Source organism: Cynoglossus semilaevis, chromosome 13 (assembly GCF_000523025.1).
Source record: "Cynoglossus semilaevis isolate Cse_v1.0 chromosome 13, Cse_v1.0, whole genome shotgun sequence".
Taxonomy (NCBI): Eukaryota; Metazoa; Chordata; class Actinopteri; order Pleuronectiformes; family Cynoglossidae; genus Cynoglossus; species Cynoglossus semilaevis.
The window spans coordinates 15800904-15818056 of record NC_024319.1 but is presented as its reverse complement, the minus strand read 5'-3'; the positions used below and the strand labels follow the sequence as shown (position 1 = coordinate 15818056).

The window sequence follows — 17153 nt, the reverse complement described above, 5'->3', positions numbered from 1 at the left end:
CCATGTATAAGACACAGACATAGACAAACCTTGGTTAAAATCTAAGCCGCTGAAGTGGACAGGAAATAATTCACTAGTTTCAAGAAATTATAAAAGGCCTTTCGACTTGGCTAACAAGGGCAGCTAATATTACCCTTCTACCTGCAGTATCTTTACAAGACTCTTACACTTTGAGCGCTGCTCTTTTTATGGCAGCTGGGTAAGTGCTTTATGGTGGCACTATAACAGCACGGCGAGTCTCCAAAACATAGCCAAGCACCTTCAGACCACCCTGCTGCTGTCTGCACTCTGACTCCAGTTGCATAAACCTGACCCTTTACTACTTCCGCATTTTATACATAGCAACAGGTGTCATGCAGTCAGCTCTGTTTTTATTTTTAGGGATGTAAATGGAGGATCAGCCCCACAGGGAAGAGTTGAGGTGCGGTTGTTTTGCTGGCGAGAATTCACCCACTGTCACAATTGACATATGGCCATGTGGCGTTGTGCGGAGGTGTGTGTGTGTGTGTGTGTGTGTCGCTGGGCTTCTCAGCAGGGGGTCAGGTGGTTTAATTGGATCAGGACTGTGCGTGTGTGCCGAGCTTCGGTGCGCTGCATTATAACCTGACTGCACTGGTAGAGGAGAGATGAGATCATGGCAGCTCAGTCAGATGTGTTTGTCATTGGGCTGAGCTGCTACCAAGTGCCTGCCTGTGTCTGTGCACGTAGGCAGTAGCGGCAGGGAGGAGTGGAGCTCTGCTCCCTGCTGCTGCACATTAAGGACGTATTGATTCCGATGTATACCTGAACCGATGCTAATCCTCCAGATCAATATTCAGACTTTAGAATTAGATTAGATTAGAGCTGATTAATTACCTCCTGTGCGCTCGATCAGATATCAATACATCAGTATGTCAACAGTCTCCGTTTCATACCAACTAGTTTAACTATTTTGTGTTCCATGCCAAAACCAAGACCCGGTTTTTACTCCAGTACCACGAACCCAGTTTTTATCTGGGCCAAATCATTATCATTAATATCACGTCCTGCCACAGCCCTGTGTCATAGTCATAAAGATTAAAGTAATGATGTAATTAAAAAGTCACAAGTGTGAGTTAAATCGTCACAATTATGACCACAGATACAACAGGTAATGACAAGTTAGTGTCTAAATTACAGTTTGCACACAGGCTTTAATCCTGCCCCGTGTCTTCTCTCACGTCCGCCCTATTCTGGGTCATTGTTAGTGGAAAGAAAGTGTGAAGCACCAGAGTGTGTGCTGCGATTATAACAGAGCACAGGTTACCACACGGGGTCTCGACTGCTCTGCTCTGCTCTGAACTTTTCGCTGCTTTCACTTCCTGTCAGGGTCTTTTTATCTGCTGCTATGCTTCCCTTTGTTCCAAATGATACACCACTGCATAAGGTACACTCCAGAATTATAATCAACTTGGCCTTGAGACATTCAGCGATATCTTCTGCTTTGGGCTCTTTTTCCTCCTGTTTTTCTTCAGTTTATCCTGTTGCATGGATGTGCTTTGTTTTGTTTTTTTTTGCAAATCAGTTCAAAAAGACAAAGTTTAATCATTTTCTTAGTTACTCTCCCAACTTATCTACGCCTGTCTTTGTTGCGTCTCCATTCCTGACCTTGTGTTCAATAAGCTGAGTACTGTAATAGATACTGTGTCTATCTCAGCTTCATACTTGATCCCATTGAGAGCAGGTGTTAAAACCTGCATCGAACGATCTGATCACAAATGTCCATGTGAAGCTTTCAATCAGATCTGATCCTAGGTGTCACCTCGGCACATACGGCAGTGAAATACTTAGATAAAAAGTTTAGTTATCACTACACAGAAATTAGTTGCCTGGGTTATTTTTTTCTCACTAAGAGTGAATTTCAAGCCCTGTTTTTTCAGCGAATTGGTTTTTATCAGAGTAGTCTATTTAAAATGAATTCTTACTAAAATAGTAGATTGTATGTGTAGCATGATGTCAATTTTAGTTCTAAAAAAATGTTAAAAAAAAAGAAAAGTGATGGTATAAGATTTTTGGCCGTAGTGTCGCATGAGTGTCCATGTCTGGCCTTTTCTGCAGAATTTGCTCTGGAGCTTAGACCTCTCTCTCTCTCCCTTTCTCACCTCTCACTCACTGTCTCTATCTGTTTTTCCCTCCTTTTTTCTTGCAGCCACTGTGTGCCTTGCTCAGAGAGAAGAAAGCGCTTGTTTGTGCAGGACCCTCTCACCTGTATATGCTCCTGCAAATTCACACAATTAGACTGCAAGTCCAGGCAACTTGAGTTAAACGAAAGAACTTGCAGGTTTGTTTACCATACCTATGACAGAAACAACAGCAACAATTTAAAAAAAAAGTAATGCAATCATTCTCTTTATTTCCCGGATTTTGCTTCATCTCGCCGCCATTTCCTGTCTCTGGCTTGGATGGATTTATGTTTCACCTGCTTAGAAAAAATGCATGCTTCTCCACGCTGTGTGACGTGCAGTCGGTGTTTGTCCTCGAGAACGTAGCTCGGCTGTCGTTGTGTCTTGTTGAATATCAGAATAGAGAGATGTCTTGTGACTGTGATTGAAGTGTGTTCTTAATCCCTGTTAGTCTGTGCTGTCGTCCAGGTCAATGTCATCCTTAGATGATAGGATGTACTCAGCTGGAGTTGTTTGGGTGACAGAAGTAAATCCATGAGATTTCTCCACTATTTACAATCAGAATATATTCTATCCCTAAAAAAAGTTACATTTTCAGGGGGATTTTGGATGAGTTGTAAAATATATTGAAGAAACTCAAGCAAGTCAAGTGGCACAATGTCATCTCCTGAGAATCCGAGTCCTCGCTGTGTCCTCGGGCCGAAGAAATGTCTGTGTATTGTATTCACAGTGATCAGATCGAGATCATAAAATGTTAATATTGAGTTTGCAATAATTTATTCACTACCTCATGTGTCAGTAATAGGAGTTTCCATGACAGTCCCTCCTGACTCTGTTACACTCTTTGCCTCAGTGTTGAGTGCAGACACTAAGCCCATACATAGAAGCAGGAGACTGCCATCCTTAATTAACAAGACTGCGTTTCATGACCCCCACTGACCCGGCCCCCTTCATGGCCTCTGACCCTCTCAGGGCCCCCCACACTGCTGCTTTGGATTTAGGGAACTGCACACTTTTGGGTGTGTGGGGCGGTAAGGGGGAGGGTTAGTACAGACAAAATTCAGTCTAACGGGGGAGGTGGGGGGGTCTTCTCACCGACACAACTCAACTGCACAACCAAAGACTGTTGATGATTTGTTAATTCAGCCGCACGTTCAGTTATAGTTGAATAATTAGCAGAGGCTGCATCATTGACAGCAGACATTAAAGCATGAGGTGCAGAACACTGACACAGAACGTCACCCCAACATGAACCATCTCCGTTAAACCTCTCTGTCCCGCTGTCCAACGTCTGCATGGTGTGTTGAGCCAACACTGAGATTGAAATGGCCAAAGTCCTGTTTAACCATGGTTTCATCTCTCCTTCCACAGATGTGAGAAACCACGGAGGTGAGACCAGCAACACTGTTATGAAGGAATCCTTTTCTTAGCACAGCACTTTGAAACCCGAGGATGCATTCCCTGCAAGGACATAAAACGACAACGCAAGACAAGACATGTTGGACATCAGATTTTCCCACTGTCTGTTTTCCGCCTAAGGATATTTATATATATATATAAATATTTATATATATATATTTATATATATGTATGTAAATAGACTATAAGTACCTTGACAATGTGTAATGCTGCTACATGAAGATATTTAAAACCGTTAAACGACTACGCCACCGGCGTGCGAATGGGAAATGTCTCAGTAGTGTTCTGATCGTGGGTGGAACTGGGAGAAGAAATTTCATTATTTTATATCTAACACTTCACTGGATGCTGGTCTGCTGTGGACGCGACTCTTGAATATTTCTGAGTGAAAAAAAAAAACAAAAAACTGGCGATCACGACCCTCACACAGCAGAGGCCATGTCTGCTTTTTGGACAGAAAAGACTGATGAGGACAGAGCGGCCTGGAGGACTTGGACTTGGACAGCCTTATAATGAGACATAATGGGAGGTTTGGTTTCCACTATACGGACATGTGGTGTGTGATCACACTGAGAGTGTCTGTCTCTCTCTCTCTCTCTCTCTCTCTCTCTCTCGTTCTCTCTCTCTTTTACTGTAGACTGAGGATAATGTGAACATGACACTCTATTCCTAATGGAAGGGTTACATTATTATTAATCTCTGCACAGAAATGCACAAGTCTGAAGGTGTGGGAGAAAATCTGGGCCCTGAGCAGGTGGATTACTCCCGCTGCAGGTATAAAAGCATACAGTAACTGTAAAAAACAAAAAGCTACTTTTTAAAAATTGTTTATATTTTAATACAAAAACATGCAGAGACTGGCCCATAACCTGTTGGTCCTGGAGAAGAATCATCTTCAATGAAATTCTATTGCTTGTAGCTGTTTGAACTAGAGCTGTCTTGTGATTCAAATACCAAACATCCATTGAAGCATGGAAATCAAATCAATTAGAGTTCGCACACGGTAACTCTGCAAATCCTCAAATACACCTTTGTCTTCGTAAGCGGAAGGCAAAGAACAGCGAACTGAAGCAGTGACGTCTCAAAAACCATGTGACTCAACACTTTAGTTGAAACGCAACACTAGGTGTCAACAACACCTAAAGGCCAAGAGGTCACGAATTAGTCATTTAAACTGGATTTAAACAGCTCTAATTTACATGGGTTCAATGAAATTGTTGACCCGAAAAGATTCAAAATACTGTCTGTCATTAATTTATCATCATCCTAGTCCATCTAGGTACAGGTCAAGCACGATTAGGGTTAAACATATGGGGCACTGTCTTTGTTCCTTCATCCTCTGTGTAACCCTTACCTGGTGGGAAAATGTGTCTTATTTTTACTCTAGAGTTTATTATTTGAGGTTATGTGTTTTTTTGTTTGTTTTTTTCATAAAACTTGAGAGAGCAGACCGTCTAAAGGGATCTTTACTGTAGGTATGTACAAAAGAAGACGAAACGTGACAAACTGATCTGGGAACAGATCAGAACCTCACTGTACAAAACCACAACCTTCCAGTTTCCTTATTTAATGGCTTTGTGCGTGTTCCAAAGAAAGAGAGCAGTTCATCGTTGATCTGGATCAGTAGATACCTCTCTGTCCAGTACACTACATCTAATTTATAGAATATTTTCAGTATTCTTGATTATATAATATTTAAATGCAGTGTTGTATTTTTATTCTCTTTGTTCATATCCCTCGAATGTTTTCTGTATGTCTGGAGATTGAATGGAGAAAAGTTATTGACTGTGACTTCTTTCTGGACGGGAGGGGTCTGAGAGACAATGCTTTGACATTCCTGATCGAAACTAAAGCTGTGTTTCACACCAGCCCGAGCGGTCTAACTGACCGATAGAAACCCCACTCCAACATGTGTGGGAATGATGTGCCAACACAGATGTTTTTCATTTCGGATCCGGGGCGATGGACATGTGGTTTTGCAGTCTTTTCGGAGCCCAACCCACATTGTATTGTAAAGCAAGTCTTGTTGCTCAGCTAGAATCCTAATTTAGTGCAGACTTTCTGATCAGACTGAAGCCTCCTGTCTGAGGCTGCATTGATTCCTTTACTTTTTAACTTTGAACATTTAATCTGAAGAACTGCCACGAAAGACAAAGACAAAAGTATTTGTCTATATTTGTGTAATACCTGCCCAGAGGGTATAAGGTTGAGGGTCCAAATTCTGCGCTTTAGCGTTAGCTACTGTGATAAAGTCTGATTGGAAGTTGTTGCAGATTTAATCATAGAGCCAACTGTGCTTTTAACTTGGGCATAGGTGTCAATATGTGCCAACCAAGACTATCAGTCTACGAGGGCACCTGGTTGGGTTATTTGGGCTGCATGAGTATAAAGTGGCTTTGGTAACATATGGTTCCCTGCACATGCTGGCAGTCAATTCATGCATGGCCTACTCCAAATCTGCAGGCAAACTCGTAGAGAGAGTAGTCTTTATTAGTCGTTCGTATTGATGAGCCTAAATGACTTGGAAAAACTGTTACAATCCTAAAAAATACTAATACAAAGTGGGATGCAGCCTGTTACAGTGCCCATGGTAGACTGGTATCAAAGAGTCTGATGATACAGGGACAAAAACGAAGCATTATTATTATTATTATTATTATTATTATTATTATTATTGACTGAAAAGAAAATATAGAATTTGACACAGTTTTGATCTTACTATTGCCTACTACTATTTCACTGGTCGCATCATGAACTGCATAAGTGTGATGTCTATGTTAGCAATACTCCAAAAATACTGACAATATTTTTGTCTGTCTTCGTGGCCTTTCTCATGAAGGACTAAACTGCACTAGCAAACGTTTGGCCCAAATCCTTATTAACAAAACTGCTCCAGAGAAAAAAACTTTTTTTCTTTCCACGTGTGCTACCTGTGTGTTTGTGCTGGCACCATCTGCCCCACAGCTGTTCACGTGAACTGCCCTCCCACCCCTGCTGCCACCCTAAAACTGTAGGCCTGAGACACTCGCTGCTGCCTCCGAGCCCATGTCTTTCCACTCCTCTCATGACGACAACATTCTGCTTAAACCTAAATTACTTTTTTTTTCCTTGAGATTGTACAGCCACAATGTTTTTTTGTTTTTGTTTTGGTATATTTTCACATTAATATATATTTATTGTTGCTTACATTTTACAGTACCCTTTTTTGTTGTTTCTAATGTAACTATTAAAATGTATTTATTTTGAAAATACAATGTGTCTTTTTTTAAATTAACAAATGTCTAGTTTGAGCTCATTATTCTCTGTAATGTAAAAAACAAGTTAAAAGCAGGGCCTGGAAATACTTTGCTGTAACTTTCTCAAAATCCAAAGTTGACAAACTGGACCAACTAGCCTTTCATACAATGGACAACTCTGGTCAAATATCAGAGCATCAAATCAGATCACGAGAACTATAGAAAATAAATAGCAAAGGACTTTCCAAAATAAAATTCAGCTTTAAAATGTGAAACAAATGGATGCCATTTTGCCTAGCTAAATACATAGATAAAACTAGCTCCGAAATGGCCTTTAATCGACAATTGCGGAATAAAAATAAATATTTAAAAAAATAAAATAAAAATTATTTTTATTATAACAGATGGCTGTAGAAAAGCTAGAAAAGTTGCTTTTAAAAAAACAAAAAAACATTAAAATTCTGGTACAAGTAACAGAATGATTAGCTTTGATAGCCAGAATAGCTTTGTGGCTCAACTATACTGAAGCACATGTTTGTTAGTGTAGAATTAGACAAACCTTAGAACATCTGCCTGATCGCTTGTAAAGTGTACCTCAATAACCTTAGAAAAATATTTGACTTGGACGAGAAGAAACATCTACTCTCAGTCCATTTCCCTGTGGATTTGCATTAAACAAACAATAGACACTGGGCAGAAGTTGTAAACTGATAGGAGGCAGATATTAAACAGGGCTGTGGGTCAAAACCTCTGAGAGCAATAAACTGCTCAACGAAATTCAAAGTGATTATCTCAACAGAAAAAACGTCTAATCTCTATTAATAGTCCAATAAAGAACAAAAGGTACTGGATGTGGCAGATTGTACTTCCTGTCCAGGTGTGTCATTAAAACGGACACAGAGAAAAACAGGCACACGTTAAAGTCAGCATTTTAGTGTTGATTCAGTTCCGTCAGGTTCAAATAGACGTTTTTCATTAATGGAAAGTTCAAGGTATTTTAGGACCAACAGGTTATAAACCTATCAACACTACCTGTCACCATTTTTCATTCCAACGTATATTCCTTGTGACCATCATTTTAAGAATGGACAGCTAAAAAAAAGTGAACTCTGCAGTTCTGAGCAGCAGCAGGACAATCGCCCAACGATTGACTTTCCACTGAAACTGCAACATCAGGAAAATCAGACGGATGGGAGGCAGAGAGGGAGAAAGGGAGGAAGGGAGGCAGTGGAAAATGAAGTTTGTAATTTCTGCTTCACCCTCTGGTCCTCTCATGATATTGGTGGATTTACCGTAAGTATATACACACACACACGCAACACGTGTTATGTAAATGACTCCCACTGATACTAAATCTTTTACATTTTGCAGCGAATGACTAATATTTGTTAGAATATTTGTAGTCCTTGTGGAGATTAGTCTTTTACAGTACGAGATTAAAGGGGGATGACTGCATTAAACTGATCCATGATCACCTGGGGATTTACACCCAGGAAAGAGGAGACTTCTAGCCTCCTTTTCAGCACACCATGGCACTGCCAGGGCCAGGATTCAAACGGACAACTCTCCAAGTATATTCCTTGTCCTTTAACCACTAGGCCCCAGGCTTTCTCCGATTATTCTAGAGCTTTTAACTAGATTTTTTTTCTTGAATTATTTGTGTGTTTCTGGAGTAGATCTGGCATTTGTAATCCTTTTTAAAGCTGCTACCAGGAACCATTTAGGTGAAATTGTTTAAAGGATGTTTTAAAAATAACTTAGATAACGACTAAGATAAAAGAGGTCACAATCAAAGACAAGGAATCACACCCACAGGTCGATAACTAACACACCTCTGGAATGTGAGTGTATGTGTGTGTGTGCACGTGCAGACTGGCTGGAGTTTTATCTGTTTATGTCCGTCATTTCAGTGTTCATTCATTCATTATCTTCAACTGTTGGAGTCCCAGCACTTCCAGAGGACACTGAACAGTTTGCCTTAAAAGGAGGGATTCATCAGTACACAATGAATGTCAATGAGAGGCAGACAATTTTGAAGCCAGCCTCCACTGGCTAGTGACGGTACTGCACTTCTCCACAACAGTCGAACATACCAAATCCAGAAAAGGAAAATCTCCGAGTGGCTACAGAACTTAGACCCAGAGAGAACGTTCATATTCCACACATACAAATGTCCTGACAAAACAAATGTTAAAGGTTTATTTACACTTTTACATCAGACTATGATGTCAATTTGGAGCAGTACTGGCTGGATTTAAAGGGGAAAATATGATTTCATGAGCATCAAGGCGGTCTGAGTGAGTGAGTGTGTGTGTCTGTGTATGTGTGTTTGTGTGTCTGTGGCAGTTTAAACTGTTTGAAACAATGATGTGTTCTCTAAAGATAAAGATGGAAGATGCTGTGCAAACTGAGATCAAAACAACCCATGAAAACCTCAAGAGAGACTGAGGGCACGACACACACACACACACACACACACACATCATTGTACTGACGTGTTTACACAGTGTCACGACATGGGTCAGTATAGAAGTATGATTCAGATGTCCACATGGACTCACTCATGGTGCATTAGTGTGTGTGTGTGTGTGTGTGTGTGTGACTTGAGTGCAGGCTGCCAGTTAGAGTAAAGAGATCTGGCAGCAAATGTGTCTGCATTATGTTAGATAAGAAACGGTTGTTCCTATGTATGCATGCCCACAGGCGAACACACACACAGATGAACATTCACACACACACTCTCTCACACACAAATTACAAAGTGACAAAACAAAACATTTCCCCCTCTCTTTCCTCTTTTGAATTGCTCAAGTCGCCCCATGCAGAGCTGAAAAGCCACAGAATAATGAGTGGCTGAGCCACTTCATCACAGCCCTGGGCCTCCTCCGACAGAGCCACAGTCCACGACAAGTACAGAAGAAGAAGAAGAAGAAGAAGAAGAAGAGTGCACGTACAGGAGAGTAGCTTCATGCCGCCATAAAGGGAGGACATGATATATGGAGCTAAGAGGAAGACTCAGCATGGGAGGTGTCCACTGGGGGGCCTATCACCTTACATGTCCGACAGTTGGTTAAAGATATCAGTCTGCTCTCCCACAGGTACAATAAACAGTACCAGAGGCAGCCCAGGAACTTTCACGTGCTCAACATGCATTCATGATAACAATCACTATCAGCTTAATGTTTTTACACCTATAATAATATCATGACATCTAATGCACATGTTCAGATCTCCTTCCTTCTGACTGTGCTTCTCTCCTGCTACTGGACCGTTCTCCCACAGCTGAAGAAGTATTTATTCTCTGCATAACAGTGATATCTTGTTGGCAGAATATGCGACCGAGACGTTTGTCAGAATTGGTTTTTATTGGTAGATAGTGAGGATTTTGCAGCAAATGTCTTTTTGGCAGACACAGAGCAGAAGGTAAAAATGAAATGACTATCACTGCTCTTCTCCAGGACCAAGACTATGGAGCGGGACTATGACATTCGCTCAAGTGTCACAAGGGCAAATCATCTGCCTTCCTCTCTCCCCATATCTTCCAGCTTTGTCTCCATGTCCTCATCACTTCATCCGTAAATGTTCTCAGGGATTGTGTTTTCATTTTTACACACACCAGACTTCCCCTACATAGGTGTATTTGTATAGGTGTAGATTCCTTTGTTGACTTTCACACGCCTGGTTCCAGTTCAATATTACAAATTATTAATTACAAAATATTACTGATTAAAAATTACAACGGATACGTTTGCTACAGGCATGAGTTTAGTTTTAGTCATTTAGTTTATTGTCATCTCAATTATTTCTAAAGTAAAATAACATTTAAATAACAAAGTATTATTATTTTAGTCATTTGTCTAAGAAGTCTGACTCTGTGAACAGTGTGTCATCAACAAAGTATAATTTAATCTGATCTAATCTTATCTTTTGGAGACATGTTGACTTTGGTCTGAGCTCTTCCCACAGACACAGTGACATACATACATACCTGTGTGCACAGTGCGTCTCATAATCATAACCCAGTCATCACTGCTGCCACATCACAGTCTGCTGAGGAGAGGCAGTTTAGCTGAGTCTGCTGCTGTCACACCTGATAATGATGGAAAGATGACTGTACTGCCAACAGGGAACCTTGATGAGCAATGTCAATATCACAGTATTACAATTTTCTTGGTCATCTGGGAAATCATAAGGGAGCAGTCATGTCTGTTTGAGCTGTCTCACATCCATTGACCCAGTCATTCGTCTGTCCATCCACCCATCTGTCCACTTTGCACTTTTATATTGAGAAATACATGTTTTAGTACATACAAGTAACACGCCAAAAGACCAAGAGTTTCTTCAGTCAAATCCTATCAGTCAAAACTGTGGCCATGAACACACAGAGATGAAATATGTACATATATATACTTAATTAATTCAAATCTGCTTTCTCTAGAAAACTCCAGCTTAAAATTAGCTGAATGATGAAATGAACGATGAAATGAATGATGAAATAAATGATGAAATAAATGATGAAATGAATGTCCCTTCAGATGATGAAATAAGGCCAATGTTTGCCCTCAGACACTGTGTGGTCACAGCGCTGGCAGGAACGACAGCTCTTTGTTTGATCAACAAACACTGACCAGCAGCAGGTTATCACTTATAAACATGCCATGTACCAAACAGGTGTTAGGAAAAACAAAAGGTAAGATGGCATCAGAAACAACACACACACATCTGCACACACAGACACGCACACATTCTGTACACACATACACACACCCATTTAGACTCTGAGCAGCAAAGTCTACAAACAAGTTAGCGTGTATCTGCGTAAGTCGGTGAGTGGTGTTTGGTGAAGGCCAGTTGTTACATAACAGCCTAAAGGTCAGGAACGTCATGATGCAGACTTGAGGAGAGTTGCATAAGACAAATGGATAATGAATGACAGGTTAATTAATGCCGAGTTAAAATATGTCAGTAATATAACAGAGAAAAAGGAGAATCATTCTAAAAGACCGTACACAGGTTTGTTTTTTAGACGTTAGCTGTGGTGACATTTTAAAGCAAATGTCACCACCAAAAACACATGTATTTGGCTTTGATTTGAAAAGCTGTTGGTGTCACAGTGAACATGTCCTTGACCTCAGTCTGAATTATTTGTTTGTGATAAAACGTGTTCCGTCATAGTGTGTTTAAATAAAACACAGAAACGTAGAAACGACACAAGGGATTCTTCTTCAGCCTCGTCTCTTCACATCAGGCAGTAATTGTACTGCAGTTACTAAATACTTATTCTAATATCTGGGGCTACTCCAAAGTATTCCTCACCTTCCTTTCATCTGTTCACTCCAGCATGTAAACAACTCACACAGCTCCTCTATTTGTAGTACTTTCTATCACATATTTCCATGGGGCAGATCAGAGTAATTTGCTCAGGGATACACTGGCATGAAAACAAGTTGGGCCAGTGATTGAACTCTTGACCTTTCTTTAATTTGAGAACTCAAACTGTTCCATTCCATAGAGGCATGAAGCGACGACAACAACAACAACAGAACGTGGCCAAAACATGTTTTCTTTTGGGAATAGGACATCAGTCTACACAAACAGTCTAGAGAAGCTCTAAGTGTTGCTGATCTGAGCATGTCCAGGGTTACACACACACACACACACACACTGATGAAGGTCAAATAGTCCCAAACAGTATTAAAAAATAATAAGGTACTACATGATTGTGATTTATACTGGTATGTTTTAACCCCCAAATACTACACTGTCCTCCATCCTTCATAAATATTTATGTCTACGTGCAGGTAGTAATGCAGTGAACAGGCAGGGAGGCGCGGGGCATTAGAGACCTGAACAGCCAGGCACCACTTGCAGAGGAGGTCTAGGTCACATGTGGCCTCATATTTTTAGCAGTGCAAATACAAACGTTTGCTGTGACACATTTGAAGGAGTGCCCAGTCAGCCGACATCTTTTTAACCTACTACAGTTTCATAATGGCCTAAAACGTTTCCACACCTTCACTAACCCCCCCCCCCCCCCATCCACACCCACACAAATGCTTCTTCTGTTAATTATTTGCAATGTCTTAATGTATACTTATTTTATACTATTTTTCAACTATATATACACATATATACGTATGTGCATACTGTATATACCCATGTATACACACTCGTGTGTGTGTGTATTCGTTGGCTTTGTCTATCTGTCAGTCATTAACCAAACAGCATTTTTCCATTCCCAGTAACTGTGTTCAGACCTGAGTCAACAGTCACACATTTTACAGTCTCATTCAGTTGCATTTTTTAAAAACTTTGCTTGACATTTGGAAAACTCATCTAGGCAATCCCCATTTGATGGCGATCACTGATACCTAACAACTCTACTGTCCATTCAAACAGTTTGGACTCCAACATTTAATGTGGTTCCCACTGTAGAGGTTGGCTTTCATCTTTGATTTAAGAGGTTTTTCTGCTCCGGTGTCTGACACTGGTTGTGCCGGGTTTTTTTACTCTTGGATAAATATTTGAGATCGTTTACTTTTAACAAGCAGCTTGTTTAAAAGGTCGGTGGGATTGTAAATGTAAGCACGAAACCAGGTGCCAATAATCTACGCTGGAGCTTTTCTCCTCACGTGAACCACCGTGAATCTCCTCACACATGGACCCGCAGATCTCTATGTTGGTGCACATGTCGGTCGTATGGCTCCAGAAATCTGACATCCACAGAGAAATGGATCTGCACTCAGGTTTTTGTGGGTGGGCAGCTGATTGCTAGAGGGGCTCGATGACGTCAGGACCAGCTGGATCAGAGACGACCTCCCACAACTCCCAGTCAGTGAGTCTGACCTACGGTGCATTCAGTGTGACTCAGACTCACACGCCCTTTCACAAACCTAGTGTGTGTGTGTCAGTGTGTTGCATTGCTTTCTATGCAAATATATCATTTTAATTGGAATAATTGGTGATGTAACCATGTTGTGATGACAGGGATGTCCACTGACGTCAGCAGTATTTTCATAAGGAGCACAGGTGTGAAGATCTTCTTAAACAGCTGTGGTGTATTTTTTTATATGTCTACTCCATTAAGAATAATTCAAGATTACATGTAAGGTCCGCCTCTTTATCAAGAAATGCCATTAAAGGCCATTTTAATGGGGGACCAGTGGACAAACCCAACACTGGCTGGGAGTGTTGGTTCAGTTATCAGCTACTTGGCTCTTGGCTCCGACCTGCACTAAGCCACCAGTGAACAGATAACACTGCCCCCTGAGTGACCCGCAGTTTGAAACCCAATATCGAGTGGCTCAGTAAAGGCTGTGTTTTCTAATCCGGCCTTTATCGTCCTCTTATGAAGAAGGTTGAGGACAACAAACCCATGGACAAAGGACACATCATGTGACGTGAAACAACACCACCTTCAGGTATTGTTAGTTCTAGCAACACGGTCATTTGTGACACAGCTCCTGGGACACAGATTTTTAAATAAAGTTTAGGTAATGTCACACTGTGCTCGCTGGCCTCATTGACACTCTATTAGTGTCCTCCAATAAGCAGCAGGTGTCTATATTTATCCTCATGGCTTTATTTAGCTGTGGCTCTGCCCGGAGCCGCAAGGGAAAACCTGTCACAAGGAGTGACAGGTTTTATGAGCCTCAGGCCTTGTACAGCACTGGTCCCTGTGGTCTGGATAGGTGACTGGAGCCTGGGCTCTGACCACAATGCTGAAACAGGTGATTTGTCTTATGTGTTTCCATACTGTCCCTGCATTGACGTCACAGGTACTTTTCCACTGACAGTTGGTGGTAGAAAACCTGACACGTCTTCATCTAAGTTGTTTCACATCCCTGGAATAGGGCAGCCACACTGACCAATCAAATCAGATGGACCCATGTGGGTAGGATGTATTAAAAATAATGCAAGAAACTGAGGGGATGAATGATTAAATATAATTATTTACAATAAAATGGAATAACAGGGGATAACAACACCTAATAAAAATGTCCTTCTTTAGTGTGTGTGCGTGTTTGTCTGTGTGTGATGTGTCACAAGGCAGGTGAGCATTGTGTTGGCTAAAATAGAAAGAAGAATAACAGCAGAGGACTGTGACAGTCCTGACTGACCTTTGAAAAGGGAATCAAATGTCGCATCACAAGTTGGTAGGATTAAAACTTTAACAATATGAGTGTAACACCTGTGGCTTTAGGGCTGACCACAGACTATTATATCACAGCACCATGTGTGGAGAAGGTAAGACGTATGGGAAGCACTGGTTTAACTGGGGTTAGAGTGTGATTGTTCCAGCAGAACAACAAACAGTGATCATGAAACCTGTTGTGTGGTAATCAAAGGGCCCTGAGGTGGACACTGGACACTTGGTTCTGCTTGGTGATACTCTGCTAGAAAGTTAGAAGGTTGAAGAGTCATTGATCGATAACACAAAATATCCTGAAGTATTTGAGTTTGGGTTTTTTAATCCAGTTACGCTTCCTTCTGCTGTATTACTTTCAGCTAAACATTTAGATATTAGTGCATGTCCAAAAATGTTATCACTATAAGTGATGAAATCCTTCAAAACATTAGGAACACCAAGTTGTTCAACAACCGTCCACCGACCAACCAAGCAACACGTCTACATACCAGTGTGTTAGTGGATAACATACTGAACCACAGGCTAAAAGCTAAAAAGCTTTAGAGCTAAATCCTTATGTTTCCACAACAGTTTGGTCACGAGCTCCACCGAGGTAAAAACTTTAAATCCATTTTAAAACCTTTTTAATCTAAATGTGACTTGGTCATCTAACCGACTGAATACCAATGACGGCTCTGTACGATGTCAAATAAGTGAAAAGGCCAGTGTTCAGTCTTCCTTGGTTTATGCTTCACTCCATGAGAAAATGTCCTGGTTCAGTGGTTTATTGAGTAATCATTGTAAAAACAGACAAGAAAATATAACCTGGAGGTGGATGATCTACATCAGCAGAGACCATGTCAGGTTCCACTCCCCTCAGCCAAGAGCAGAGATGTGAGACTGCAATAGACGGTAAAATCATACATTTCAACTTCTATTTTTCCTCCTGTGTCATGGATTTCCAATGCACCTGGTGATTAATCTCAGACAGTGAGAGACACAGAGGAGAGTTATGTCTTCATACTCTAGGAGACAAGACAACAAGGACTGGTCTGAAGTCCCTGATTTAGACTCTCAGTCTGGACGCTGGACTGCAGGTTACAGCTGTGGATGAAACTGAGGAGACCGAGGAGTCTGGGAAACGATTGACCTTAAGAACTGGGAGGTCAACTGTGTTAAGTAGACCACAGTCGGCCCTGGTGGCTGGAAAACCTCCACGGACATTGGCTGAGAAATACTGAAGAGATTTCAGCAAATATATGAAAACATTCAGCGACAATAAGTTTATTGGTCCAACACCAACACAATCCCATGTTACTAATACAGTATGAATTCAAGTCCTTATTCAATGTATATGGGTGTAGTAAACGACACCTGGCCTTCAGGACCACCAGTAGGCGAGGAATGTCCAGGGATTTTTGTCTCCATCCAGTTCTGTGCCCCAGAACCGTCTAATAACGAGTCTGGTTCATGTCAGGAAGGGCCAAACGAAATGTGACCAGGCACTTGTGATGCAATCAGTGACGTCTCCCTAATGGTTACCAGTGCACAGATTGCTAACAGAGGATGACGAAGTCACCTCCATTTTTTAAGTTTCCATGTGTTTACGTGGCGTGTGGACACCACATTTTCAGAGTTAGGATGTAAAAAAAAAAGAAAAGAAAAAGAAAAAGCTAGAGTTAGAGGTAAAGTTTGGATTCTACAAAACATCCAGTTAAAATGAATGCACAAAATAAATCAGTGGTTGTGTTTGATCGATTAAGGAGGGGATTCTTTACTTCTTTACTTCAGTGTTGCATTTTGTCAAGAGTTAAGTTTTTTTGTTGTTGTTTTTGTAGACTTCCATTCTAAACCACAAACACTATCCTCAAAGTCAAATGGGAACTTGGTTTGGTGTTCTCCGTCCATATCCTATGCACAGAATATGGTCTAAAATTATGTCTCAATATTAGCCTTAACCAAGAATCCTGTATTGGGGATCAATGAATCTGACGTCACATCTTGCCAAAACTCAGTCATAAATAATATATACTATAATAAATGAATCTCTCTCGTACACACACACACACACTCCCAGTGCCAGTCAGCAGTGGTTGTCTGATGCACCCTTGTTTTGACCTCCTGGGGATGTTTGTGGACAGAGGCCCAGGTCATGTTCTCAGTGCTGTGTGGGAATCACACGCTCTGTGAGGTTGCTGGCCAACTCACCACGGAAAACATCTCTGACAT

The 17153-nt window shown here is 41.1% G+C and overlaps 1 protein-coding gene across 2 annotated transcripts in view; it reads left to right on the top strand.

Annotated features, from left to right (window-relative positions):
* Window positions 1–6179, top strand: part of vegfaa (vascular endothelial growth factor Aa) — an 11041-nt gene extending 4862 nt beyond the window's left edge. The window contains exons 6-7 of one of the 2 annotated variants that reach the window (XM_008323885.3): window positions 2168–2299; window positions 3513–6179. In XM_008323885.3, the coding sequence (XP_008322107.1) occupies window positions 2168–2299; window positions 3513–3534 (154 nt within the window). In that variant the 3' untranslated portion in view covers window positions 3535–6179. The remainder of the gene's footprint in view (window positions 1–2167; window positions 2300–3512) is intronic. The other variant, XM_017038186.2, reaches the window with a different exon arrangement.
* The last annotated feature ends 10974 nt before the right edge of the window (window positions 6180–17153 follow it).